Source organism: Zootoca vivipara, chromosome 1 (assembly GCF_965207765.1).
Source record: "Zootoca vivipara chromosome 1, rZooViv2.hap1.1, whole genome shotgun sequence".
Taxonomy (NCBI): domain Eukaryota; kingdom Metazoa; phylum Chordata; class Lepidosauria; order Squamata; family Lacertidae; genus Zootoca; species Zootoca vivipara.
The window spans coordinates 3,907,144-3,934,931 of record NC_142582.1 but is presented as its reverse complement, the minus strand read 5'-3'; the positions used below and the strand labels follow the sequence as shown (position 1 = coordinate 3,934,931).

At 46.6% G+C, this 27,788-nt stretch overlaps 1 protein-coding gene across 3 annotated transcripts in view; it reads left to right on the top strand.

The window, feature by feature from the left end:
- Positions 1–13,506: 13,506 nt before the first annotated feature.
- The window catches only part of ATIC (5-aminoimidazole-4-carboxamide ribonucleotide formyltransferase/IMP cyclohydrolase), a 42,085-nt gene continuing 27,803 nt past the window's right edge, over positions 13,507–27,788 (top strand). The window contains exons 1-8 of one of the 3 annotated variants that reach the window (XM_035139040.3): positions 13,507–13,588; positions 15,398–15,524; positions 17,857–17,933; positions 21,384–21,450; positions 25,115–25,203; positions 26,235–26,386; positions 26,470–26,626; positions 27,651–27,776. In XM_035139040.3, coding sequence (XP_034994931.1) covers positions 13,567–13,588; positions 15,398–15,524; positions 17,857–17,933; positions 21,384–21,450; positions 25,115–25,203; positions 26,235–26,386; positions 26,470–26,626; positions 27,651–27,776 — 817 coding nt within the window. In that variant the 5' untranslated portion in view covers positions 13,507–13,566. Of the gene's footprint in view, positions 14,765–15,397; positions 15,525–17,856; positions 17,934–21,383; positions 21,451–25,114; positions 25,204–26,234; positions 26,387–26,469; positions 26,627–27,650; positions 27,777–27,788 lie in introns of all 3 variants that reach the window. The other 2 variants (XM_035139050.3, XM_088666914.1) reach the window with 2 other exon arrangements.

Genomic DNA, 27,788 nt, shown 5'->3' with positions numbered 1-27,788 from the left:
GTATAATCAATAGCTATTATGCAATCTAATCTACATCCTTAAAGCTCTTCCCAAGCCTCTCTCTTTTGCAATTTTAAAGATATGTTATAGCTTCCTTTTAAGCACAGACGATATAACGGTATATATTTGTTATAAAAGAGCAGAATACGTGGTGGGTTTATAGTCTGGAGCAGTGTTTCTCAACCTTTTTTGGGCCAAGGCACACTTGTTCCATGAAAAAAATCACGAGGCACACCACCATTAAAAAAGTTTAAAAAATTAACTCTGTGCCGCCCTATATTGACTATATAATTATGACTGTAAGAAACACTTGCCAATTGCTGTGTTGGTTGCAATCTCCTGTAATAAGGCTTCACAAGCCGCTGATTTCTCTGCCAGCACAATCCTTTGCTCAGCAAGTTTCAGGTTGAGCTCATCCAGCCAGCTTCTTTGTCTAAAACCACCCTCCCGTGGTGGTGGCTGTTGAGAGCTGCACTCGCCCTGCGTCGTGACCCGGCCGGCTTCCTTTCCGGCGTGTCAGTGTTGAATATTGGCGGCCGCCAGGCACGTGACAATCACCCTTCTCGTCGCCGCACGTCGCGGCACACCAGCCAGCGTCTCGCGGCACACTAGTGTGCCGCGGAACAGCGGTTGAGAAACGCTGGTCTGGAGAGCCCTGAGCACAGCCCTGTTTGGGAGCCATTTTGGTTCACTTTTACTATTTTATTATTCACTAGCCACTACAATTTAATTGGGGACTAGGAGAAATGTGGTATCTTAAAGACTAAATGACATAAACGTTCGTAGACTACCAAGAAAATAATAATAATACTGAGCCTGTGGGGTTTCAGTTTCCAGAGAAACACAAAACCCACAAACATTTCCCCAGCCTTGCTAAGCAAAAATGGAAATATTATGTATAAAAAATATATAAAAATTGTCCAGTAGCATCTTAGAGACCAACTAAGTATTTTTTAATTTTTTGTATTCCTTTGTGGGGTCTGAGTCCAGTTTTTTGTAAAAGGTGGTATTGGAGAGTTAGGAGAGAGCACCTCTAAGGTGCTACTGGACAATTTAAAAAATATATATTTCTACTGTGTCAGACCAACATGGCTACCTACCTGAATCTGGAAATATTATGGAAATGGAAACCCAAACTTTCACATTTTAAATTTAGTTCACTCATCATGCCCCTGCACTGTATTGTGACTTTGAGGCTGACCTCAATTGTTCCAACCCTGGATCTTCTGCAGAGGCAGGAACCTGACTGTGTGGGTTGACTTTGGACCTCAAAGATTCCCCATCCCTGCATTAAATCATACAAACATCATGTGGTGCCTGGGAGTCTTTTCAAACATTGGATCAGAGGTTTATTTCTATCTCTTTTAGACGCAGTACGAGGAAAAACTAGGTAACTGTGAGATGAGTCAAGGCAGGGAGCAGAACTGTTCTATGCAACAGGTTTTTTAACATTTCAAAGCCCTGGACATGCAAAGGGAATCCTATATAATAAAGTGCAAGTGTCTCTGCGTCCAGATTCCGTGTCCCTGTGTCCGCGCTACTGCGCATGTGCCCCACGGACACAGGGATTGGATGCAGAGACTACACATGCGCGCTCTCACCACCACCCCACCTACCGTTTCCCTGCGGCCGCCAACCGCTGCTCCCAGCCGGACTGAGCATTGGCGGCGGGGGGGGGGAGAGAGCGCGTGTGTGCGTCCAGGAAGGACAGGTCCCGGGGTTCGGAGAAGCGCTGCGCAAGCGCTTCTCCGACCCCCGGGATGTCTCCTTCCTATCGGCGGCTGGGGGAGAGGAAGGAAGGAGGAGAAAGGGCTGCTTTCTCCTCCTTCGTTCCTGTCCCCCTGCCGCCGACAACAAGGACAGGTCCCGGGGTTCGGAGAAGCGCTGCGCAAGCGCTTCTCCGAACCCTGGGTTGTTCTAGTGCCTGTTTATTCAACGGGCTGAATTACACTAGTTAGTTATAATACAGTAAGTTGTAGCTCTTTCTGCTCAAGGTTTTAATCTTCTTACGTTACACGTTCATGGAATTTACACAGTCAGGCATCAAATGCTAATGAACTTGCCACTTACCAAAGCCCCTTTCCCCTACCTCCTTTTTCCTCTTCTTAAAGTTGCCTGATCTCAAACTCTGTTTCTTTTACATCAATCTGATACTAGGAGAACTGCAGAACCTGAGCATGAGAGCCAGATGTATTGGCATATTACAAGAAGTGGGAAATGATCAAAACTTTAGAAATTTGCTAAATCCCTGTTACAGAAAAAATATCTGCCTTTACAGGGCTTTTTTTTTAAGGCAATAAGCCAGGTGCCTTATTCGCCAAGCATGTAAAGCTGAACACACGCAAGATAAATGTATGTAAGTTGCAAGTTACCTGTACTATGCATCTCAGAAGTGTATAATCTGATATGTATCATCTATATGCAGACTTCAATGGATGCAATTTTCAAACAAGTGATATATTTTCAAAAGGTCCAAAGGTGAAAAAACATATTTAATTCATTCCGCCGGTATCTGTTCTTGTGATTCTCAGACAACTTCTTATAGAACAGTTTGGGAAACAAACTAGAAAGGGTGGGGTGAGCATCCACCTGTTGGCTAAGAGTCTGTAGGTGGAAACAGATGGCAGCTAAGCATATGGTGGCTTTCGAAATAACAGCTATTTGTAAAAAGCAATCCTCAATTTCCCCATCTTAGCTCAGCTCAGCTTGTCTGGGCATTGCAAGACCTCCGGACATACTGCCCAGGCTTGTGCCCCAAGGAGGTTACTTCAGTACTGCTAATGCAGCAAAAAAAAAAAGTGGGAGGGCCTGGGTGACCTCCTTGAGATGGTCACCTCACCTGTTCTAGAATTACAACAATCCCTTTTCCTCTCCAATGAAAGGATTTAGAGCTCATTCTCATGCATGATTGCCTTACAGGTGAGGTGACTAAGAACAATGACCAAGAGCCTTAGCTTCTGCTTCCCCAATTGTCTTTCTCTATAGGAAGCCTTTTAACCATTCTTAGGAGCTACTTCCTTGCCTTCCTACACTTTCCCTTCCCTCAGTCCAGATTTTCTAATACTGTAGCAGGGATACTGAAAAAGGAGTGAGTGTGAGGGAATCCATATGGAGGGAGGGATAAGTGTGAGAAAGCAGTGATTTAGAGTACATGGTATGAACAATGGAGAATTAATGCAGATACGCTGTATCCAGTCTCTAGAATTAGCTTTTCTTTCCCTCCCTCCCTTGTGTCTAGTGCACATCACAAAAAGCACCATGCAGCATACAATCTGTCATTTCACATACAAAGGTGTATTTTCTAATTGCCAATAAGTCAATGCAAGCCAATTATGTTTTTCTGGTATGTCTTTAGCAAAAGGAACTGACAGGCTACGGCAGAGGCAATGGCCACGAAGAGTAGAAAAGCCTTCAGCAATGTGTCCTAATAGGAGGGTTCGCAGTGATCCTCCTTTGGTGTTGGGTGGTGTTGCAAGATTGCCAATGCATTTTCATCTGTGAAACATTGCTGGGCGGGGCATGCATCTCAATTGCTTTGATGTTGCTTGGATTTCTAGGTGAAACCTGAAAATGAAAATCAGTTCCGCTTTCAAATGCACTGGCGCACTCTTGTGTTGAATCTCTATTATTACAGGTAGGTAGCCGTGTTGGTCTGAGTCGAAGCAAAATAAAAAAATTCCTTCAGTAGCACCTTAAAGACCAACTAAGTTTTTATTTTGGTATGAGCTTTCGTGTGCATGCACACGAAAGCTCATACCAAAATAAAAACTTAGTTGGTCTTTAAGGTGCTACTGAAGGAATTTCTCTATTATTACAGTTTTCAAAATGAAACCACCTGCTTCTTTTTAGGAAATGAATGTGACAAGCAGCCCTAAACACTCACCACTTGGAAGCATTTCACGTTGATTTAAGTAAGACCCCAAGGGATGTGACCGTCAGCTTTTCATAGAATCATAGAGTTGGAAGAGACCACAAGGGCCATCCAGTCCAACCCCGCCAAGCAGGAAACACCATCAAAGCATTCCTGACATATGGCTGTCAAGCCTCTGCTTAAAGACTGCCAAAGAAGGAGACTCCACCACACTCCTTGGTAGCAAATTCCACTGCCGAACAGTTCTTACTGTCAAGAAGTTCTTCCTAATGTTGAGGTGGAATCTTCTTTCTTGTAGTTTGAATCCATTGCTCCGTGTCCGCTTCTCTGGAGCAGCAGAAAACAACATTTCTACCTCCTCTATATGACATCCTTTTATATATTTGAACATGGCTATCATATTTGGCCACCTCATGAGAAGAGAAGACTCCCTGGAAAAGACCCTGATGTTGGGAAAGATGGAAGGCACAAGGAGAAGGGGACGACAGAGCATGAGATGGTTGGACAGTGTTCTCGAAGCTACCAACATGAGTCTGACCAAACTGCGGGAAGAAGAAGAAGAGTTTGGATTTGATATCCCGCTTTATCACTATCCGAAGGAGTCTCAAAGCGGCTAACAATCTCCTTTCCCCTCCTCCCCCACAACAAACACCCTGTGAGGTGGGTGGGGCTGAGAGACTTCAGAGAAGTGTGACTAGCCCAAGGTCACCCAGCAGCTGCATGTGGAGGAGCGGAGACGCGAACCCGGTTCCCCAGATTACAAGTCTACCCCTCTTAACCACTATACCACACTGGCAGTGGAAGACAGGAGTGCCTGGCGTGCTCTGGTCCATAGGGTCACAAAGAGTCGGACACGACTAAACAACTAACAACAACAACATGGCTATCATATCACCCCTTAACCTTCTCTTCTCCAGGCTAAACATACCCAGCTCCCTAAGCTGTTTTCAATTTGTTTGATTTTAAAAAAAAAATTACAAAATGAGCTTTAAAAATGTGAAAAGTCTCTAGTGGAGTGCAACGTTTCATGTCCTTGGACACACGTGAAGGAATCCTGTATCCTGCACCTTCACTGTGAACAGCAACTCAGACAGAATTTTCCTGTTTTAAAATATGAATAATAAAAAAAAGGAAATAAGACATTTTAGGCTGCAATCCTTTTTTTATAAACCACTTTGAGATTTTTCCTCAGTCAGGAGTTATATAAAGTCTAACTCTAACCCCTAACCCCCTAACCTCCAAACCTTAACCCTAACCACTAACTCTAGCCCATAACCTATAAGCCAAACCCCTAAACCCTAAACCACAACCCCTAACCCCCATCCCCTAACACCAACCCAAACTGCTAACCCTAAACCCCAACCCCTAAACCTAACACTATTCCCAACCCTAATCCTAACAAAATTTCTAACCACGTTAACCAGTGAACCAGAGTCAACTTCATTGATCCATGCCATCAAACATGGCTTGAACAAACAGAGGTCTTGCTACACATCCTCAAAAAGAGCAAATTGTTGGCCTGGATGAAGACACACAGCTCACACAACTCTCTGTGCAATTATATAGACCTTCCCAATGACCAAATATAAAAATAAGACATTTATATTCCACCAAGTGTCTGTTTCTTTAAATATAGCTGTGCCCCAGCTGTTTGAAATCCTAAGCAAGATCGCTGGATGCAAATCTCTTGTTTCGAATGTCTTCCTCCGGTCAGTCTGCAATGATTTGACAGCAAAATACATGCCAAAATAGAAAAGTCAGCTCCATAAAAGTGAAAAGGCACTCTGCTCATTTTGTAAGGAAATTTGCTTAGGATTTCACACAGCTGGGGCACTGCCACTGCGGTCTGAGTGCATTTCTGAGCACAATTTAAAGTGTTGACCTTTAAAGCCCTAAACGGCCTCGTTCCAGTACAAAGGAGCATTTCCACCCCCTTTGCTCAGCCCAGACACTGAGGTCCAGCTCCGAGGGCCTTCTGGTGATTCCCTCACTGCAAGAAGCAAAGCTACAGGGAACCAGGCCTTCTCAGTAGTGGCACCTGCCCTGTGTAATGCCCTCCCATCAGATGTCACAGAGATAAACAACTACCTGACATATAGAAAACATCTGAAGGCAGCCCTGTTTAGGGAAGCTTTTAATGTTTAATTGTTGTATTTTAATATTCTGATGGAAGCCGCCCAGAGTGGCTGGGGAAACCCAGCCAGATGGGCGGGGTATAAATAAATAAATAAATAAATAAATAAATAAATAAATAAATAACGGGAGGGGAACGTTTACTGCGTGTTATGGAGCGAATGCCAGAGCCAGAGCCAGACCCCCGTGCAAGAGCCAGAGCCACGTGCAACGGGAAACCGGCTCTCGGGCTGCTTCCGTGACAACGAGCGAGGTGAGAGGAGAGACGGAAAGGAGCCCCTTCCGCCCCTCCTCCCAGCTTCCACCCTTCCTTCCATCCTTCCTCCCCCCTCTCACCTCTCCCCAAGGGCGTAGCCAGGATCAAAACTAGGGGGGGGCAAGCCATGATCATTCAGGGGCGGGGCCACAAAGTGGGAACGTGGGCGGGGCTACAGGGCCAGCTGGCCTGACGACATCGTGGTGGCGGCAGCGGCGGCAGCGGCCACCTTGTGCTTCTGGGGCTGGCAACGGCGGCGGCTACCCTGCTTGGCTGGAGAGGACGGGAGGGTCGGGCAGGCAAGAGGGGGTGACAGGGTGGGCGAGGGCAAGGCAAGGCACGGCCGCAGTCACGACGGCTCCGAGGCGTTGCTGCATATCAGCATAATATTTCAACCATGTTGTGGGTTCAAGCCCCACATTGGGGAAAAATTCCTGCATTGCAGGGGGTTGGACTAGATGACCCTTGTGGTCCCTTCCGACTACAATTCCATGATTCTATTGATATATTACCATAGCATATGCATGATTCTGCTTTCTTGAATTGTCCTAGGCATAGCAGCCAACTCCTAGAGGCCTAGGTGCCTCCCCCCCCAAAAGAAATTACTGGTAAATACTGTATTTTAAAGAGTCCTCCCCCCCCCATGTTGATGGGCTTTCTATGTGAGGCTTATCTGCCCCCCCCCCAGTATTTTATTGAGGATGGAAGAGGGAGGAAAGGAAGGAAGAAATAGAGAGAGGGATAACTCACATTTGTGGGTGCCTCTGGGTGACGCTGTGATGCTAGAACTCTGCAGCAAGAGGAAGATACCGGTACACCTGTACAGGAGCCTTGTAAGCAGCTTTCTCTCTGCTTGATTTACAGCAGGCACGTCCAACAGGTAGATTGTGATCTACCAGTAGACCACTGGATGTCTGTGGTAGATCACTGCTAGATCACTGGCACCCCTAAAAAAAGCTCACCCAAATTTTTCCTCCTCCCTAAAAAAAGCTGAACTATGACCTGAAGCCCTAAACAAAAATGGGCCTCCCTCCCTCCTAAAAGAAGCTCAACAAGTTTGACCTAAACCCCCCAAAACAGGGCTTCCCTTCCTTAAAAAAACTCAACAGCTTTGACCTGAACCCCCCAAAAGGGGGTAGATCACTCCCAGTTTTTAACTCTGTGAGTAGATCAGAGTCTCTTGGGAGGTGGCCACCCCTGATTTACAGTATACAGATGCAGGAGGAGGGGCAGACTGGACCACCAATGCTTTTTATAAACATCACTGTGTCTATCAAAGCTACAGCCCCCCCCCCCTTCTTATTCACTTCCTTTTAGCCTTGCAGGGCCACCTTAGTCAAATTGAATCCTCTGCACCCTCATTAAATCGCCAATAGAACTGTTAATGCGATCCCTGAATGCCCATTAACAACTCCCACTGAATAACAATAGGGTGAATAGGGTGGACCTTGCCTGAAGGGATATTCTGCTCCATTGTCTTAACTGCTTAAGTACTGGTAGCCACTTTGCTTTATTTATTTGATGTGTTTTTGTTACAGCTGTGTTCCCGCCCCCAGCAAGTGGAGAGCTGCTCTTGCTAAAGCAAAGCCCTTTCCACTTCAGTTTTTGGAGGGGCAAAGTATTGGTTATGGTCTGTAAAATACAATAAATTTTGCTTCTAGGGGGGGCAGCTGCCCCCTCCTGCCCCCCCTGTCTACACCCATGCCTCTCCCTCTCTTTCTCTCTCTCTCACCCCTTCCCTCATTCCTTCCCTCTCTCGCTTTTCACCCCTTCCCTCCCTCCCTCCCTCCCTCAACTTGAATAAAATATTGGGGGGGCAGGTAAGCCCCACCTCACATACTGTATCAGCCTCCCCCCACCTCTGCCGCGTTCAGTGAGAAGCGGGGGGCAGCAGAGGGATGCTGCTCATTTTTCCTACCAACCCCCGCTACCTCCTTCGCTCCCCCTCCAGCACCCCCCTCCCAGCCTTTTAGAGGAGGAAAACCAGGGGTTTTTTTTCTTGTTTTCCTCCTCAAAAAACAAGGTGTGTGTTATGGTCCGGTGCGTGTTATGGTCCGAAAAATATGGCGCTTACTCCATCACTACAGGAGAGGTCCTCCTCCAGATGTGATCTTAACAGGAGGTGGGTTCCTTATGATAGAGGATTCAGCTTTTTTGTGGGGTGGAATTCCCTCCCATTACACGGCACACAGGTTCTGTCCCGGTTGTCTCTTTGGTGCCTGCTGAGAGTTTTTCTTTCAATGAAAATTTTAAATGGAGATCTTTCTCTCAGTCTGCATCTGTACCGGAACTATTTTAACTGTTTTTACGTCAGGTTTGTTGTTGCTGTTGCAAAAAATGTGTTATTTTTGCAGGTGGAATGATTTTTGTTAAACATATGGACCTGGTTTAACTGTCTGTTCATTTGTTTCATGAATGTACCCGTTTTGTTTGTTTTATAACTGTGCATTTTATTGTTGCAACCAACCCTGGAGCCTTGTGTTGAAATGTGGGTAAGAAATCTAATAAAATAAAGGTTTGGGTTATAATCCTATTGTCTCATGGATAACTGATTTCTCCAATTGCCTCTGACCTTTTTCTTTCTAATCTATCCTGTTATTTGGAGAAGGGCAATGTCCATAAACTGTATGTTTTCGCTTGACTCAAACACAAGGATAGCAGCCAAGTTTAAAGCTGAGATAGTGGAGGGCTAGCATCACCCATTTATTTAAATCTGCTCCTCAAAGAAACAAAAAGCATCCTGGTACCTGGGCAAGGTCTCAGGGTACAGGCCTTGGCAGCTCAAGAAGTGAAGCTGACTGTGGGGCTGTGATTAAAGGACTGGGCAGACTGAAGTCCAGATCTGGCCACTCAAAGAAGTATAATTTAAAAGAGAACAGTATCACAAGTAGTGATAGCTTTAAATGAGGATTAGACTAGTAAGGTAAGGCTATAATAGCTGCTAACCCCAATGGCTATGTTCTGCTTCTATTGGTAGATGAGGCAGTATACAGTGGAACCTCGGTTTACGAACACCTCAGTTTATGAATTTTCGGTTTACGAACGCTGCGGACCCATCTGGAATGGATTAATTCACTTTCCATTACTTTCAATGGGGAAGTTCACTTCAGTTTATGAACGCTTCAGTTTATGAACAGACTTCCGGAACCAATTACACCCATGCTTCGCGTTAAGTACGCTTCAGGTTGAGTACTCCACGGACCTGTCTGGAACGGATTAATCCACTTTCCATTACTTTCAATGGGAAAGTTTGCTTCAGTTTATGAATGCTTCAGTTTAAGTACTCCGTGGACCGTCTGGAACAGATTAATTCACTTTCCATTACTTTCAATGGGAAAGTTCGCTTCAGTTTATGAACAGACTTCCGGAACCAATTGTGTTCATAAACCAAGGTACCACTGTATGCCTCTGCATGCCAGTTGCTGGGAATTACAAATGGGGAGCTGCGTTGTTGCACTTGTGTCCTGATTTGGTGTTTTCTCACTGCGAGAACAGAATGTGGAATTAGATGGACCATTGGGCCTGATCCAGCAGGGCTCGTCTAATGTAGCAAATGAAAAAGCAAAATAAAATAAAATATGCACCCCTAGATGGGATAGTGGTCTACTGGTGATAGGAAGGGGAAGGAGAGTGAAGAGAGCAACGCAAAACACCAAATGAGCAAAGAGGAGGCAGGTCACAAGCTGTTTTTGCTGTATCAAAAATAAAAGATACATTAGTCCTTCTGAGTTTATGTGAAGTCAAGGTCAAAATGCACCAGGCATTCCTCATCAAATCAAGTGCATAGTTGCTTTCTGGCTCAAACTTTGAGGCCTGCCTCTTCCTTCCCCAGATGAACTGGGACAGCAATACTAAACATGCAATCCTCAAACCATTTCCATTTATTTCAGTGTATATTACAGTGAAAGCCAATTAGGAGTATAGCTGAAGTAATCAAATGCAGTTGCGAACAAGCTTTTGTTTTTAGAGCTCTGATTCACCAGCAGAAGAATGTGATCACCCCACAGTTCAGCCTGTGTACTTCTGAGCACATAACAAGATGCACGGGCTCTGATCCTTCAGGTTCCAGGCCTCCTCAGGCTCAAAAGTCACACGAAACAGTATATGGATGCCTCTAACCAGGACTGCCCCATCCATGAGGCAAGGTGAGGCGATCGCCTCAGGCAGCAAGAGCTTTGCTTGCTTGCTGCTGCTGCCGCCATGGGGGTTTATCAGGTGTCGTGCGCTCCTTGAAGGCCAGATGTGCCTCTTCCTCAGCATCCCCACCCCCCTGGCCACCTCCACAGTGGCTTCTTGGCAAACAGGAGGTGCTGCTGGTCTCCCCCCATCCTTGTTCCTGATGTAGATCTTCACTCACCCCCTCTCACCTAGCAGGAGCAGTGCCATTTTGACAGTTCATCTCAGATGCCAAAGTATCTTGGACCAGCCCTCCCTCCAGAGTGGTTACTCAGCTGCACATCCTATATCTTGCTCCAGTGTAAGTAACTTGGGCACCTCAGTTTAAATCTGTAAAAGCAACTCCCCTTCCATGCAAAGGATGGATTAGTTTTCCACTTAAATGTCTAATGTGTTTTAGTCACGGTAGTATAAAGTGACAGAGCAGGACCACTGCAACTGCAAATGTAAGCTGCTTAGTGGCTTTCTACATCAAGGGTGGGAAACCTTCAATGCTCCAAATGATGTTACACTACACTTCTATCCACCCTTCTTCTATGGAGCTCAAGATGGCATACAACTTCAACATCCCTGACCACCGGTCCTGCTGGCTGGGGCTGGTGTAAGTTGGGATTCCAAGAATATCTGGAGGGCCCCACAGGTTCCCCATCTGTGCCCCACAGACCTGTGGCCAGAGAGTCATTCTTCTTTCCAGGACCAAAAAACCCACAACCTAATCATCAAACTGTGATTGGTTCTGAGGCAACAAGAACTGGGCCTTCTTAGTGGCTGCTCAGAGTCTGCAACTCCCTCCCTGGAGAAGCCAGCCTGGCTTCCTCCATGTCCTTCCGCCAGCAGGTGAGGACTTCCTTGTTCAAACAGGATTTGGGGAACTGACTGCTTATTTTACCTTCAGTCTCTGCCAGGGGAAAAGGCGCAGTGTAAATACATTTTTATAATAACTGGCACTCTTAAAGTTTTTTAAATGGCATACTGGGCGTAGCACTCAGTCAATATCTTCTTAAGTGAAGAGAGGATTATTATGGGTAGGCTGAAGCCAAATGAGGCAGTTGACAGAAATTTAGATGCAGCCCCTATAACGGCACCTTCTTTATTTAAGATTAGCTCAAAGGGTTACAATAATGTTGGAAGATTTAGGAGAGATTTTCTTTAAAAACCCTCCCCCCTTCACGCAACACACAGACTACAGAACTCAGTCCCCCAGGAGGCAGCGATGGCCACCATCACTTTGGATGGCTTTAAAGGGGAATTAGACAAGTTCATGGGGGTATAGGGTGTTAGGAGAGGGGTCACACCTCTGGTTGGGGACACATTGTGCTCCTTCTATGGTAGTTTCTCTACCTTTGGTCCTTACCCTGCATTTAGCTCTCACCTGTGGCTCCTAGAAGCTGTCCACATGATGTGACAACGGCCACACCTGGGAACGGCTTCGACTGGCTGGCTAAACCAGGTAAGGTTAGCATTGGCAATGGGTAAGTTAGAGACTGCATGCAAAGACAGGCTCTGGAGGACTAAGCAGACAAGACTAATACCATAGCTGCCAAGTTTTCCCTTTTCTCGTGAGGAAGCCTATTCAGCATAAGGGAAAATCCCTGTAAAAAGGGGATAACTTGGCAGCTATGCTAATACTGGTTCCAATGGTCAAGGAGGCAGTTTCTGCACATGCTGCAGAGGGAAGTGAAGGGCAGATGGGGGTCATCAACTTGGGAAGGTAGCCCCCTAGAAGAAAAGCTCTGATCTTAAACCTCCAATGCCTTGTAGAACATCTTCAGGAGAAGAAAAGGCTAAGGAATAAACCCTACAGAAATCTGAAGACTGTTGGATGGTGCCTTCCAGCAACTCTGACAGCCAAGCTACTGCCAAATGTCTTGCTCAGCTTTCCTTTGGACCACCTCAGTCTTGTCATCTGAGCAGCCCAGGACCGCCATATACACTGCCCAGGCCTGTGTTCCAGAGAAGTCACTTCGGTGCTGCTAACACAGCCTTTGAACTTCACCCTCAGAGGCGTACTTTGTCTCTTGGCAGCGTTGCCACCCCTCTCCTCGACTGGGCAGCGCTGCCAAGGCATCATTCTTGGGCGAGTGCTGGCCTGCTGGGTGGGGGCGGGAGATGCGGAGGGCAATCCTTGATGGGACGCCCTCGTGTCCTGGCAGGCCTAGCCGGACTGGGGGGGGGGGATTGTGCGTGTGATGCCATGCATGTGCAACAGCAGCTGCCCCCAGGTTGGACCCAACTCTGCACACCTGCTTCCATGTACCAGTTGCTGGAAACCATGGGAAGGAAGAGGGCTGGTGCTCATACCTGGTTTCCCTTCGAGACATCTGGTCAGCCACTGTGAGGACAGGATGCTGCACCAGATGGGGCCCTGCCTGACCCAGCAGGCTCTCCTTATGTTCTTATCTGGGAGTAGCAGGGAGAACCCTGCTGGTTTTGCCCCAACTCCACTGCGAGCTCAGGGCGGCTGTTGCATCCGTGGGGACTCCCCCCCCCGCCCTATTTTTGAACCCTGGCTTTAGTTCTACATTCCTAAGGCGCGTGGAGATCCTCCCCAGAGGGAAAAATGAAGGCGCCCAGCTGCAGAAAGTGCCCCTCCTCTCCCGCGTTCACATGCAATGCCTGCAGGACGCTGTTCACGCGCAAAGCTCCCCCACCGCCACAGTGCAGGCGTGCATTTCGGCCGCGCGCTCGCAGGGGACAGTTTGAGCTGCGATGATCCCCGCCGCGGGCACCGTTTTGAACGCCCGCTTTTTGCCTGCCCTTTAAAATCTGGCTACGCGATTCGCTTATAGAGGCAGACGGAGCAGCTGCTGCAGGACAGCCTGCGCCAAATTCAACACGAGGAGAACGATATCAGGTGTCAATAACCCCGTGCGCCTCCCCGTGCGCCTCCCCATCTTCCTTGGCGCCACTGACGCTTTCAAGAGTCAGACCGGCCATTCCTTCGCAGGAGGCGCGCCCGCGAAAGTTGGCAATAGGCTGCCTTCTCCTCCGTCCCCCGATTCCCAGCATGCAACCCTTAACCCCTCCCCTTCAGCTGGGCCCACCCCCCTCCCCAGCCTCATTTACGCTTGCATCCATGTGGGACTGAGCCTTCTCCTGCGGATCGGCTGCTCCTCGGAGGGCAGCAAACATGGCTTCAAGGCAGCAGCTTGGTAATGGGATCGGGGGCCGCCGCCTTTGCGCTCCTTTCTTTCGGGTTGCGGGACGGGGAGCCCAGAGCACTTCTGCAAGTTGGGCAGCAGTTGCAGTAGCAGCGTTCGCCCACCTGCAGGCGAGGAACGGAAAGTTACTCCTTTGCCGTAGCTGCCGCCGCCGCCGCCCCCCTCCCCAGGAGGAGGGGAAGGAAGCATGCACGGGGCCCCTGGTTACTTCTGCGAAGGGCGTCTAGGCTAGGGCTTGCTCCCCGAGCACCGCGCTCCGGGGTTGCAAATCCTAACCTCGGCCATGGAGGAGCGAGCATAGCTGCCAAGTTTTCCCTTTTCTCGCGAGGAAGCCTATTCAGCATAAGGGAATTTCCCTTTTAAAAAGGGAGAACTAGGCAGCTATGGGAGCGAGCCGTGTTGCTTCCGGAGGGACGCAGCTTTAGGGCCGCATCGTCAGCCCGAGAAACCTCGTGAAGCGGCAAAGCGGGGAGGCAGGAAAGGGGGAGTCTGCGGATAGACTGTAGCCTAAGCGTGTGTCTTCTTAAAAATAAAGGTGGCATGGCTGGAAGAGTTAAAGTTTTCGTCTCTGCTGCAGAATTGAGGGTTAGGGTAAGAGTTGGGAAAGACCCAGGAAAGGGGCACCAAAACGATCAAGGAGATGGAGCAACTTCACCCCCTATGAAAAAAGATTGCAGCATTTGGGACTTTTTAGCAGGGCCGGCCCACCCAGGAGGCAAGGTGAGACAACTGCCTCTGGCAGCAGATCCCAGTGTCAGTCCTTCTCCCAGTCCCTGCCCTTCCTGATGTAGATATTCCCTCACCCCTTCTTCCCTGGCAGGAAGGGGGCTGCCATTTTGGGGTCAGATGACCAGCCCTGCTGATAGAAGCTTATAAAATTACTTGTGGGGTGGAGAAAGTGGATAGGGGGGGGAAGTATTTCTCCCTCTGTTATAGCACTCGAAGTTGCCGACATCCAACAAAGCGGAATGTTGGAAGATTTATGACCGATAAAAGGTGGTCCTCCTTTGCACAGTGCGCAGTCAAACTATGGAACTCCCTCCTGCAAGAGACGGTGACTGTCACCAACTTGGTTGGCTTTAAAAGACCATTAGACAAACTCATGGAGAAGAAGAGGGCTATCTACCCCTGATTGGCCCCTGTGGGAACAGGATGCTGGACTAAGATGTGAGATCTGTGATCAGATTCCCCGTCTTTTGTTGTTTAGTTTTAAAATGGGAACAGAAGACTCAAACTTTCTAGGAGCCGTGTTTCTGAGTGAGGGCTACATTTTGCCCTCTGGAGTTTCTTCAGCAGCTTAAATAGGCCTTGCGCCATGAAAGCGTTTATTCGGAAGGCAAGTCCATTTATGTGACTGCAACTTACTTGTTTGCTACATTTATATCCTATCTTGCCTCCAAGGAGCTCAAGGTAGCTGCCACTTCTTCCTCTCCCCATTTTCATTCTCACAGCAACCCCTGGAGAGAGTGACAGGCGCAAGGGAGCCCAGTGCGCATCATGGCTGAAGGAGAACTGGAACCCTGATTTCTCAGGCCTCCCAACACTGGCTGGCTATAAATTATTCCATAATAAATATGTTTAGGATTACAGCCTTGCACTTTGATCCTAAACATACCTACTGTATATAGAAAATTTCCACTGTCTGCTTCCAAGTTAAGAGTGCACATGACTGCATGACATTCATGCTTGACTTCTTGAGCTGTGCACAATGGATGCAAGTGGTTAAGTGTGTATTTGGGGGTTCTGCTACATGCTAATAGTCTTTTTAAAAATGTTGATTATCTTTTGCTTTCCTTCTAGCTTTATTCAGTGTCTCAGACAAGACCGGCCTAGTGGAATTTGCAAAATGCCTCAGTTCCTTGGGTTTGGGTTTGGTTGCTTCTGGAGGAACTGCAAAAACCCTTCGGGATGCAGGCCTGAATGTCAGGTAAAAGCTGTTTGAAGGTTCACAGAATCATGCCCCAGATGAAGTGTTTCAGAATAATTGGCATTGCCTGCTTCTGCATTGCAAACTTGAAATTGGGTTTGCCACTTCACATGTTAATGTCAAACATGGATTTGTTTCATAGGAACAAGCTCTGTAATTCTTTGTTTCTTGTGCAATCCCTTTATCCACTCCTTTGTTAGTTACTTGCTGGCTTGCCTAAATCCATCATTTTCTGTTAGTTTTCCAGTTTGGGTGAGGTGACAGACTGTGGTCCGTTCAAACCAGAGAGTAAGCAAATTTAAGTAATTCTCTGCCTACTGAGCTGACAAATCCTAGATGATAACTTAATTTCCTTTGCTGTGTGCTGTCCTTGTTCTCTGGGATTTTTCTCATGTTGGGCTTCTGTCACAGCTTCAACAGAAGTCCTTAGCTCAGCATCAGAGCATCTGCTTTGCATAAAGAAGATTCCAGGATCTCCAGCTAGGGCTGGGAATATTCCCTGCCTGAAACCCTGGCGAAGGTGCTGCCAGTCCATTCAACTTCCAAAAAGCTCGAAAACCGAAGCGTGACTTCGGATTGGCTGCAGGAAGCTCCTGCAGCCAATCAGAATCCGTGGAAGCCCCGTTGGACGTTCGGCTTCCAAAAATAGTTTGCAAACTGGAACAGTCACTTCCGGGGTTGCGGCGTTCGGGAGCCAAACCTTTCAGGAACTAAGCTGTTCGACTTCCAAGGTGCAAGACAAGGTTGCTTTTCTTTCTGAAGATGGACTTTAAAGTGGGGGGAGGGAGTGTAATGTCTTGAGTTTAGAATCCTTTAAATTCTTTTCTCAATAGCCTTTCCCGGTGAAATTTACTTTAATTAGAGGAAAGGGGTGCATTATTTGGCTGTGGTCATGTGAAAGGCAACTAATGCTTTTTAGATGTCTAGAAAGCCTTTCTGAAATGAGCAGTTGAAAGCCTTTCTGTTCCTTTTCATGTAATCTGTCATCTAGTTGAGGCTGTGTGCCATTAAGAGAAGGAAATCCATTAAGATTGGCAAGCATTAAACAAAATACCCATTCAAGACCATGATAAAGGATTAGTCCAAGAGGAGGCAACACATGCCTCCCATGGACATTTCCCCCGGCAAAAAGATCATATTTTCCAACTCCAGTCTTTAATAAGTGATTTTTGGTCATCCTGTTGTGCCATGCAAAGTATGTAGTATTTCTTGAAAAGAAAGTTGTGTACCCATATTGTGCTGGAGAGTATGGAGCTGTTCAGCATGGGCTCAACTCCTTAGCAATTTGCCCCTTGATGAACTCTGCTGTTTCTGTTTCCAGTAGTACCATTTATCTTCCCACCAACCTTGTGGTGTAGGCCAGTATTTCAGAGAGGGGTGAGGAAGCTGTCAAGTTGCTATGGATAGTTAATGTATCTAGCTCTAAATGCAAACTTGGGTTTTGGGGTTTTCATGACTGGCTGCAAAGAAGTTGGGTATAAAAATACTAAATCTTCCCTTTACCTTGGAAAATCATACATTAAGAGCAGCTATATTTCTAGGAGCTCAGAGATTTTACTGCAAGAACTCTTTTTATTTTATACCCAAGACATTATCATGACTGTACAGAGAACCTGTGCCTAAGGAGGGACTTTGCTTATATTCAGGAGAGTAGCGTATTTTCAAATTCTAGCCTGGAAATGTTTTGTGACACTGAGTAAATAATCCTCTTTCAGCTTCCATATTTCTCCTGTACATTTAAAGTAGTGATTTATCACAGCGTCATTGTCAGGCCAAACAAGGCTGGCCAAGCCAATTCATATACTGTATATGCTACAGCGACTGTCCAGATTTCGGTGGGTATCCACATGGTCAATGCTGGCAATCCCTGATGCATTTTGTGAGAATAAGCATGTGCTTCTTGACTTTTTGACATTCATTTAGGCAATGGTTACTGTTGCATTTTCAGACCTAGCAGAATAGACATTCATATTGGATTGTTAACATTCATGAAATAATTGTTTACATTCACCAATTTTTGGATGTTCACTAGAACAGATACATTAAAAGTGTATACCTATTATACCAGACATCCCCAAACTGCGGCCCTCAGATTTTTGGCCTACAACTCCCATGATCCCTAGCTAACAGGACCCAATGGTCGGGGATGATGGGAATTGTAGTCCAAAACATCTGGAGGGGATGCCTGTATTATACCATCTCAATTGGTAGATCGGTCTTTTAGTCAAAGAGTTTATTCCACCGAATGAGTACTATAGAAATCAAGTAACTGACTTCTGGCTTTCTTCTCTTTCTCTATCGCTCTCACTCTCCCCCCCCCCCTTTTGCACAGAGATGTTTCTGATCTCACTGGCTTTCCGGAAATGTTGGGAGGGCGTGTGAAGACCCTTCATCCTGCCGTGCATGCAGGTAGGTTTTTTTATGGTGGCTGTATTTTATGGAATTTGTGGGGCATCTGGGCAAAGGTGGAGCTGCTGAAGTTGCACATCATCAGGGGCGTCTTACCCATAGACGTTAGTGGCGCAGGGCATGCAATCTCAATAGGTTACTCGTTGCCAGAAAAAAAAAGGCTGCTTACCCCATTATCAAGCCGCCTTCTGACAGAGGTGATGCGCTTGGGTCTGGGCTGTTTTGCATCCCTGAATACGTCTTTGCAAAATAATTCATTCCGCATAGATATATAGGGTGCCACCCCTCTCCCTGAGATCCAGCAGTGTGTGTGTGTGTGTGTGTGTGTGTGTGTGTGTGTGTAGAAACTGGAATTGGGCCTGTGCATCTTCTTGGAGGATAATCTGTGAACCTTATTGCAGCCCATGATTCTGACTGCAGTGGTACCTCTGTTTACGAATTTAATCCGTTCCGGAAGTCCGTTCTTAAACCGAAACCGTTATTAAACCAAGGCACACTTTCCCTAACGAGGCCTCCCCCCACCGGTGCCCTTCCACTGTTCAGCTTCCGTTCATAGACCGAGGTAAAGTTTGCAAACCAGGACACTACTTCCGGTTTTGTGGAGTTCGTAAACAGAATAGTTTGTTAACAGGGCTGTTCTTAAACTGAGGTACCACTGCAGCCTATATAAGTTTTCCACAGTGATTATATGTTTGTGGTTCCTTGCTTAAAAGGTAAAGGGACCCCTGACCATTAGGTCCAGTCGTGACCGACTCTGGGGTTGCGCGCTCATCTCGCATTATTGGCCGAGGGAGCCGGCGTATAGCTTCCAGGTCATGTGGCCAGCATGACAAAGCTGCTTTTGGCAAACCAGAGCAGCACATGGAAATGCAGTTTACCTTCCCGCTGTAGCGGTTCCTATTTATCTACTTGCATTTTGACGTGCTTTCGAACTGCTAGGTTGGCAGGAGCTGGGACCAAGCAACGGGAGCTCACCCCGTCACAGGGATTCGAACCGCCGACCTTCTGATCAGCAAGCCCTAGGCTCAGTGGTTTAGCCCACAGCGCCACTCCTTAAAAAGATTGAGTGTTCATTTTAGAAGCATAAAGTCAAAGGTTTTGTGGCTTCTTACAGCTGAATTAAGAGTTGGAAGGGATCATGTGGTACAGTTCTGTCAGGATAGTAGTGTCGCTCCATAATGCAGGCAAGAAACTACATATTTGTTTAAGTTTCCCTTCCCAGTCAGAAACTGCCTTCCTCCGCAAAGGTAGAATGTTGGGAATTGGCATATCAAGGAAAGGCTGGGCTGAGTTTTCTGGGTGCTGGGTTGTTGTTTTTTAAGCATATGTGAGCTTTCATTTATGTGATTCTCACCTGCATTCTGGAGTTATATAGTCCCCACAGGGCAGTACTATTGTCATTTTTCTTTTTACATAGCTCAGCCGCTTTACTAGAACATGAGCTTGATGACATGAGGGATTCCCTCCCCCCTCCTTTTGAAAGACTTCGCGTTGTGAAAACATGTTGGTTTAGAAATGCAAAAAACAATGGCTTGTCAAATACTGCTTGAAACATAGGCCTGTATTCTGTCATAATTTGGAAGCCTTAAAAAATTCAGAGGCTGATTAGAAATGCAGTAAACTATAAGATTATCAGACCCTCTGAATCCGAAGCATGGGAAGTCTTTTTAAAATTTTATAATTTGGCAGAATATTTGGATTAATTGATTAATTGATATTTGTATAATTGGTATACCGTAATTTGGAATATGATTGGATGGTTAAAGTGGAAAATTTAATAAAAATGTTTTTTAAAAAAATATTCAGAGGCAACTTTTTCTAAAGCTCCATTGCTATGTACAGTTACTAGGGAGTATTCCCTTGAACGTGGTGGGTCTGAGTAGGCTTGAATAGGCTTGTGCTGTAAGAGCAATTCAAAGTCAAGTAGCTGCCTTTGAAACCTAAGGCTTCCGCACTTTATACATTTGGGTAGGAATAAGCCCACTACACACAGTGAGTCTCACTTAGATTTAAAAATACTTTGGCTCATTCTGTCTCAACTTTGATAACTACCGTGTTTCCCCCTTTTTAAGACACCGTCTTACAACTTTTTTCCCTCAAAAAAACACATGGTGGCTTATTTTCAGGGGGTGTCTTTTTTTTATTTTAAAGTGCCGGTACAACTGGGTCCCACTGGCTCAGGACGCTTGGCGCTCTCTTCCGCGTGCATTTTCTGCCTCTTCTATTCTCTCCGTTTCCCCTCCTCCCCATCCTGAGTCAAGGGCTCTCCTTCCTTGGAGGCTTCTAAGCAGAGGCTGGATGTCCACCTGCCTAGGAGACAGACGTGCATGGGGGGGGGGGCTTCACTCTGTGAGGTGGATTTAAACCTCGTAGGATGCCAGAGCAGGAGGTATACACGAAGCTGCCCATCTCCCTCAGCAGCTTTAGGTGCTTCTCCTCCTGCTTCGGCTTGGCGCTCGGAGGTATGTGCGCGCGGAGGTATAGAGGCTGCTCCCCGGGCTCTCTCACGCTGGCCGGGGAATGAGAGGGAGGCCGGGACCCGTCCCGCTCCAAGACGCTAGTGAGGGAAGCGCGAGGGGGACGAGGCTAGGGCCTGCGCCTCTGGCGCGCGTAACCCCAACTGACGGACCGACGGAAGGAAGGGAAGGGAGGGGGGAAAGGGGAGGAGGGGGAGAGGAGTGGCGTCAGCTCTCGGCGAGGAGGCCGGGGTAGCTGAATGACGAGCCGAAGAGGAACCTGCGCAGCACCTTTTCTCTGTCGGGGGGGGGGGGGAGACGCGATCACAAACAGAGAGAGACGGACGCGCACACAGGGGGAGAGAGAGAGACGCGCACGCACAGAGAGAAAGAGACTGACACCCACAGAGAGAGAGAGAGCGGTGCTGCTTTGCGCTTTGTCAGCGCTGCAGCCGCTGCCGCTTCCGAGCGCCAACCCGACCTGGCAGGCTTCCTCCTCCTGCCACGGCCGGCATTGCAGGAGCTGGGTCCTGCTGGCTTGTGCCCTCCGTGCTCCATGCGGCACTGCTGCACGCTTTATTGGCGCTGCAGCAGCTGCCGCCGCTTCCAGACACCGACCCAACCTGGCAGGCTTCCTCCTCCTGTTGCGGCCGCCGTGCTGGGTCCCGCTAGTTGGCTGGGGCGCTCAGTGGTCTTGCTCCGCACGTCGCGGAAGTATGGCTTATTTTCGGGGTATGACTTACATTTCTCAAACGATTAAAAACCCTGCCATGCCTGACTTTTTGACTACGTATTAAAAAAGGGGAAACACGGTATATGCTAAGACTTAACTGGGGTGTTGATGAGTAATATTTGAGTAACTAGGAAAGTAGTTGGTACTTATCTCAGTTATGATATCTCTGCAGGAGAATTTGGCATTCTAAGCCTTAGCTAATCATACATTGCTTTTCTTGCTCCTTTCTCTAATTCTTTTATTCCCTACTCCCTCCATTAGGTATTCTGGCTCGGGACATCCCACAAGATAAAGCTGACATGGATAAATTGGATTTCAGTCTTGTGAGGTAAAATGTTTAAAGGGTCATTGTGAGTTAATAAATAATAATGACATAAACCTGCAACCAATCAAATCTTCATTTGCCGTAGACACCGGGGCTTCTGTTCCATAAAGAAGCCTTCATCTGTGTGTTAGAGCAGTGGTTCCCAACAGGTGGTCCGGGGACCCCCAGGGGTCCGCGAGCTATGCCAGAGGGGTCCGCAAGATGCTATTAGAATAAAAAATATATTAAATATATTTCGTATGATAACAGATTTTTTGTTTTGGCCGCTTCCTACATGAGCAGAGTCTAGTGCAAAAGTAGAATTAGATGAGGCAGTAGTTCTGCTGTATGCCGTTAGGTGACGCTTTACAAACACTACTGTTTTGCAAAGAGGCAGCGCGCGCATTCTACTAACGCTCACCTCCCCAAGATGCTTTGCGCGCGTCGGCTTCATTTGTGCGCTACTGCACAGGTACTCTGTCTTCTCCATTCCCCTCCCTCCTCCCTGGACTCTTATAAAAAGACTCTTAATTTGGCTCTCACTTTTTAATTTTAGGATTAGGAATTAATGGGGGTCCTTGTCACAATAGCGGCTCGATGAGAGGTCCTCGAGAAAATTTTGTTGGGAACCCCTGTGTTAGAGTAAAAATAGATCAGCTGCATAAATTTTGTGAGATAGTGTCATTGTCATCTTTTTTGGAGTGAAAGAAAAGGGAGAAAAAATAATAGTGTAAGAGACTTAAAGGCTCTATACTTTTATTCATTGTTTTTATTTTGAAACCCTGGCAAACATACCCTTTTGAGATTTACACAGTGCTGTTTAGATTTCAACATGTAAGTCAACTTCAGATGCAAGAGGGCATAAATTCAGGGCCAGAGGCTGAGGACCCTGAGGCTGAAGACTTGGTCTGTGCACGCCCCCCCCCCGCCCCCTTTCAGCTTTGCGCCTCTTGCCCCATCTCTTAACTTAGAGGCAGCCCAGTAATTCTTCAGCTTCATTCGATTGGCCAACTTGATGTGGGTGTGATGCGAAGTGTGAGTTTCGATGCCAAACAGAAGTTATTCATTAAATGAAAGTCAGAAACAGTTAAGCATCAAAGTTAAATAAAAGTGATTCTTAACTCGCCAGTTTTGCGTAAAGCACAGTGGAAACGTAATGTGGGTCACTTTCTGGCAACTGGTCACCTGATTCTGTATCATCAGCACCCAATATCCTGGACAGATGATTTTTAGTGTTTTATCTTTCTGGGCCACCTTAATTATATTGGTTTTTTTTAACCTAATAAAGGACAATATGGGCACAATCCAGCCAATGTATTTGGTCCATCTTACTGATTTCATTTTTTAAAAAAATAATTTTTATTGATTTTCCATGAGACAAAAATATACAAAAAGCAAAACAAAAACCAAACAAAAGCAAAAATACAGAAAAAGATGAAAAGAAAAAAAGGAAAAGAAAAAAAGAAAAACATCTTATTCATGACCTTTACAATAACATCTTGGACTTCCCCGACTCCCCCCACTCTGGGTCCCTTATAATAACCATATAGGCAATGTTCTCTAACGCTACTATTTTCCTTTACACATTACAATTTTATCCTTTTTATTACTCCACTATCGATATCTTATCTTACCGACTTTCCTTTATCTTAAATTTCTTCCCTTAGCTTAATATTTTACCAGAAGTATAATTATTATTCAAATCTTAAAATTCTATTCTCCTTTCTTGATTATCTATATTTAGAACCATCCCCCCTTTTGCTGGAGCCAAATTTCCCAGACATTTCAGCGAATTCCTAATGTCAAGCCAGTTTCAGACCATTTAAATCCATCCATTCCAATATCCCTTCATAAATCACCCCATTCCTACCCTTTCCCACCAAACCCCTCGAATTTGTTTCCAGATCTTCAGCCGTCTCTTCCATGCTACACCTGTTGCCCAGCCCACTTCCACTGTCTTTGCATTATTTTTTAATTCTGTGGAAAGAAACCAGTCCAGTTCCCAGTACAGACAGTATTTGTGTTTGGGCATCTTGCAAGTCGTCTTTGTTCATTAAAATCGTTTCTTTCTCAAATCCATTTTTTTACATCAAAGCAGTCATCTCTCTCTCTCCACAATTTGTTAGCCTCTCTCAGTTGCTTGTTATTCTCATCCAATTCCTGTTTAATCCTGTTTAACGCAGAAATCCTTTGCCAAGCCAGGTCTTGTGATGGTATTGTTATGGCTACAGCCATCTTTGATATCTCAAATTTCGTATGAGTCCAGCAGATTATGCGGCCGGAAATGGCAGGGATCAAATTTCGTCTTCTCTAACGCCATTTTTAAGTCCAAACTGGATATATTCTTCCTTTAAGACCATTTCCCCAAATAATTTCTGAAGTCTTACTCTTTCCCCCATCTCCTGTTGCAACTAGTAGGTAGATTGTGCCCATAATTCTCATTCTGTCACAATCTCAGCAGTGTAGATCACCTGCTGTTTCCCCACTGCTTGCTTTAAACTGGGTTCTGTATGGATGAAATGCACATTTCTCTTATTTGATGGGCTACTTGAAAACAATTTTAAGGGATGACCTGACTGGATTGCTAGGTTGAGCCGGGTACTGTTGCAAAGGCTGCTCCCGTCCTGCCTTTTGAACCTGCCTTTTGGAAGAGCAGCTGCCGGGGTGTGGATGTCCTGAGTGCCCCATGTCAGGGTCTTGTTTCTGTTTTGCTTCAGCAGGGATCCGATAAATGATCACTTTGCATTAGGTTAGGGATGGCGAACTGCATCCCCTCCTCCCAAGATGTTGCTGCATTATAACTGCCATCCTTCCTGACCATTGGGGCTGAGGCTGGTAGGAGGAGGTGGAGTTTAACATTATCAAGGACCACATTTTCCCTCAGAGGGATACGTCTTGGGTACTGCATACCAGTGATGCAGGCGGTGGAGGCAGAGCCAAAAGTCAGCAAAGCCGGAGCTTGTGGTGGCTCCCTTGTTTGTTTCTGTCACCCTCTTATCCCTTCTTTTCTTTTTGTTTCTTCCTTCCTGTTGACAATTCCCCCTTTCCACAAGAAAGCTTGGCATGGGTGGGTGGAGGGAAGGAGTCAGATTCTCGGGGATCATGTGTGGAGGGGAGGGGTAAAAAGGTAAAGGGACCCCTGACCATTAGGTCCAGTCGCGGATGACTCTGGGGTTGCTGCACTCATCTCGCTTTGCTGGCCGAAAGCCAGCATGACTAAGCTGCTTCTGGCAAACCAGAGCAGCACACAAAAACACCGTTTACCTTCCCGCTTTAGCGGTACCTATTTATCTACTTGAACTTTGACATGCTTTCGAACTGCTAGGTGGGCAGGAGCTGGGACCAAGCAACGGGAGCTCACCCCGTTGCGGGGATTCGAACCACCGACCTTCTGATCAGCAAGCCCTAGGCTCAGTGGTTTAACCCACAGCGCCACCTGCGTCCTTAAGCTGCCGTCCCCTATAAATCACATGCACACCTATCACACAGCAGTTCAGTTTAGCAGAGTGGGGCTCCCACTTGCACAAGCAGGATGTCCCACACTTTTAAAGTGGGTGGCTGTGGCCAAGTTGGGGAGATGTGGGCTGGGTTCAAGGTGCTGTGGGCTGCGTCAGCCCCATAGCTCTGTAGTTGTCAGTCCCTGTCTGAAATGAACAATTTTTCAGCCATTCAATCCTCTTCTTTCCAGAGTTGTAGTTTGCAACCTCTACCCCTTTGTCAAGACTGTTGCATCTCCAGGTGTAACTATTCCAGAAGCAGTTGAACAGATTGACATAGGTAAGTCAAAGGAACAATGGTTTGAATGGATTGTGCCTTGCAACTTTGTGCCAGCAACTTTGGGGCTGTCGTTGCTTCATCTATTAATTGAAAACAGGCTTCAGGGAGGGGTGTGGGAAGGGTGTGCATGTGTGCAAATCCATTACCACTGGGTATGTTTGCCTTACAATGCTGCATTTCTGGCGACGTGGCTTTTCTGTGACCTGGACAAGCAGAAACAGTTCCTTGGACAAAAAAGGTCCTTAAAATCTATTTTGTATGTAGTAATTGGCTGAATTTTTCTAAAGGTTCTCTTTCCGCCAGAGAAATTACTTTGAGAAGCCAGTGCAGAAACTGCTGCGTTGTCCACCTTACCCAACAATGAAGCTTTGCTGACTCAATGGACTTCCATACATGGAGTGTAGCTTTGTCTCCTCTCCTGTCCTCTCCAGTCCGCCCCCCCCCCAAAGTTGACTCTCCAGAGGGTTGAAGGACCCTCTGCAGCAGGCTTTGGGGGGGAGGGATCATGGAGGGGAGGGGAGGGAAGTAAAGTGAAGTTCCATCACACTAGTGGAACTGCACCTACATGGTGCATCGGATACAACCCAGTGGTTGTAATAAAATCTGTTGAGTTGTTGGAAGTCCGGCTGTAGAACACATGCTATAAATCCTGCAAACCCTGTGTGCGAGAAGAAATGAGTTGTATGTGAGATGACTAGGTTTGGTGTGTCTGAGATGTTGTATAGCAAGACTAGGGAGCCTCAGGGCCTCCAGACTTCATTGGACTCTAGTACCCCTGATCCCCAGCCAGCATGGCCGCTCGTCAGGAATGGTGGAATTAGCAGTCTGGCAACATCCAGAGGACCAGGGCTTTTTCCAGCTTGGTTCTGGCACCTCCCCTGAGTGTTCTGGCAGGCCCTGGATGGATCAGTGCATTGTGTGTTTTGGGTGTTTTTTAAGGTAGGAAAAAAGCACTGTGGAGGAGCTTAAATTCCCAATATGTGATGGACAGAGGAATGGTGATGGTTTTCCTGGCTTCCTTTCAATTGCAGGAGGTGTTGCTTTACTGAGGGCTGCTGCAAAGAATCACGCTCGCGTGTCTGTTGTGTGTGATCCTGGGGACTATCCCACCATAGCAAAGGAAATGCAGGCATCCAGCGCTAAGGATACAACTTTGGAAACTCGGCGCCAACTGGCTCTGAAGGTCGGCTTTCTGACTGCGCGTGGTGCTCTCCCACAACTTTTCAAGTATCCTGGTGACTGATAGTCTCAATGCTCTTTCTCCAGGCTTTCACTCATACTGCTCAGTATGATATGGCCATCTCTGATTACTTCAGGAAAGAGTACAGCAAAGGGGTGTCTCAACTTCCCCTGAGGTATGGCATGAATCCACACCAGACTCCTGCTCAGCTCTACACATTGAGGTCTAAGCTTCCTCTTTCAGGTAGGATGCGTTGTAAGTCTGTTCTGAAGAACCTTATAATGGTACTGTAACAATGCACGCAGGTCCTCCTTTCCGAACACAGTGCGTACCCAGGGAGTCATTCATTAAGTGAGCATTTGCATAGCAAACTGATGATTTCCTATGGGAACATTTCTGTAACCTGTGATTTGTCATCCCTTCCTCCATGATTTCTGCCTGAAACGGCTGCAGCCAATCAGCAAAAGCCATACAAAGAAAAAACTGAACTGCCCGATCTCTACTGCTCCTTGATTTCTGATCTCCCTCTATCCCACCTGCCCCTAATGGCTGCCACGAACCAGCAAAAAGCAAACAAGGAAGTGGGCAAACTTTGACTGTTCAGATACCTGAATCAGCCGTTCGTGTAGTGAGTTTTGGGCATAATCCTTTGTGTTCAGATTACAGATTTTTTTTTATAGCAAGCATTTTGATAGTGGGACCTGTGTACTAGGAAACGGTGCTTTTGAATATAAGGGGGACATTTCTACTGTAATCTTTACAAGAACTACCATCAGATGGGTCAGAATTGACATTTCCACATCACAGACTGCAAAGAACAATACTTATTCATTGCATTCAAAAAAGGTAAAAGAGATGAGATTAGGAGCAGGAACTTCCTAAGCTATACCTCCATTTCTTAGGCACTACATTTCACCTGACTCTCAGCAATGCTACTGATGGAGGCAGTGTGGTTTAGTGGTTGGAATGTTGTCAAGTTCTTCAAGCCCTCAGATGTTTCGTTCATTGCTCTTGTTAATGTAAAAGTGGAGGGGGGGTCCTCTTCTTTCTTTCTTTCTTTCTTTCTTTCTTTCTTTCTTTCTTTCTTTCTTTCTTTCTTTCTTTCTTTCTTTCCCCTTGTGTTTACCACTGGTAGGATTAAAAGCAAAGAGAAATGGTTCATAACACTTTGTTCTTAAACTGAATGGCGCCTTCCGCTTTGGCTATTGGTGCTCCCTGCATAAGAATGGCCTTTATGACTGAATTTACTTTTATGTTCTGCCTGCAGTTCTGAATGGCTCTCCTGGGTTTATAAACCTGTGTGATGCTCTGAATGCCTGGCAGCTGGTCAAGGAGCTCAAACAGGCTTTGGGCATTCCAGCCGCAGCCTCCTTCAAACATGTCAGTCCAGCAGGTAAGACTCTGA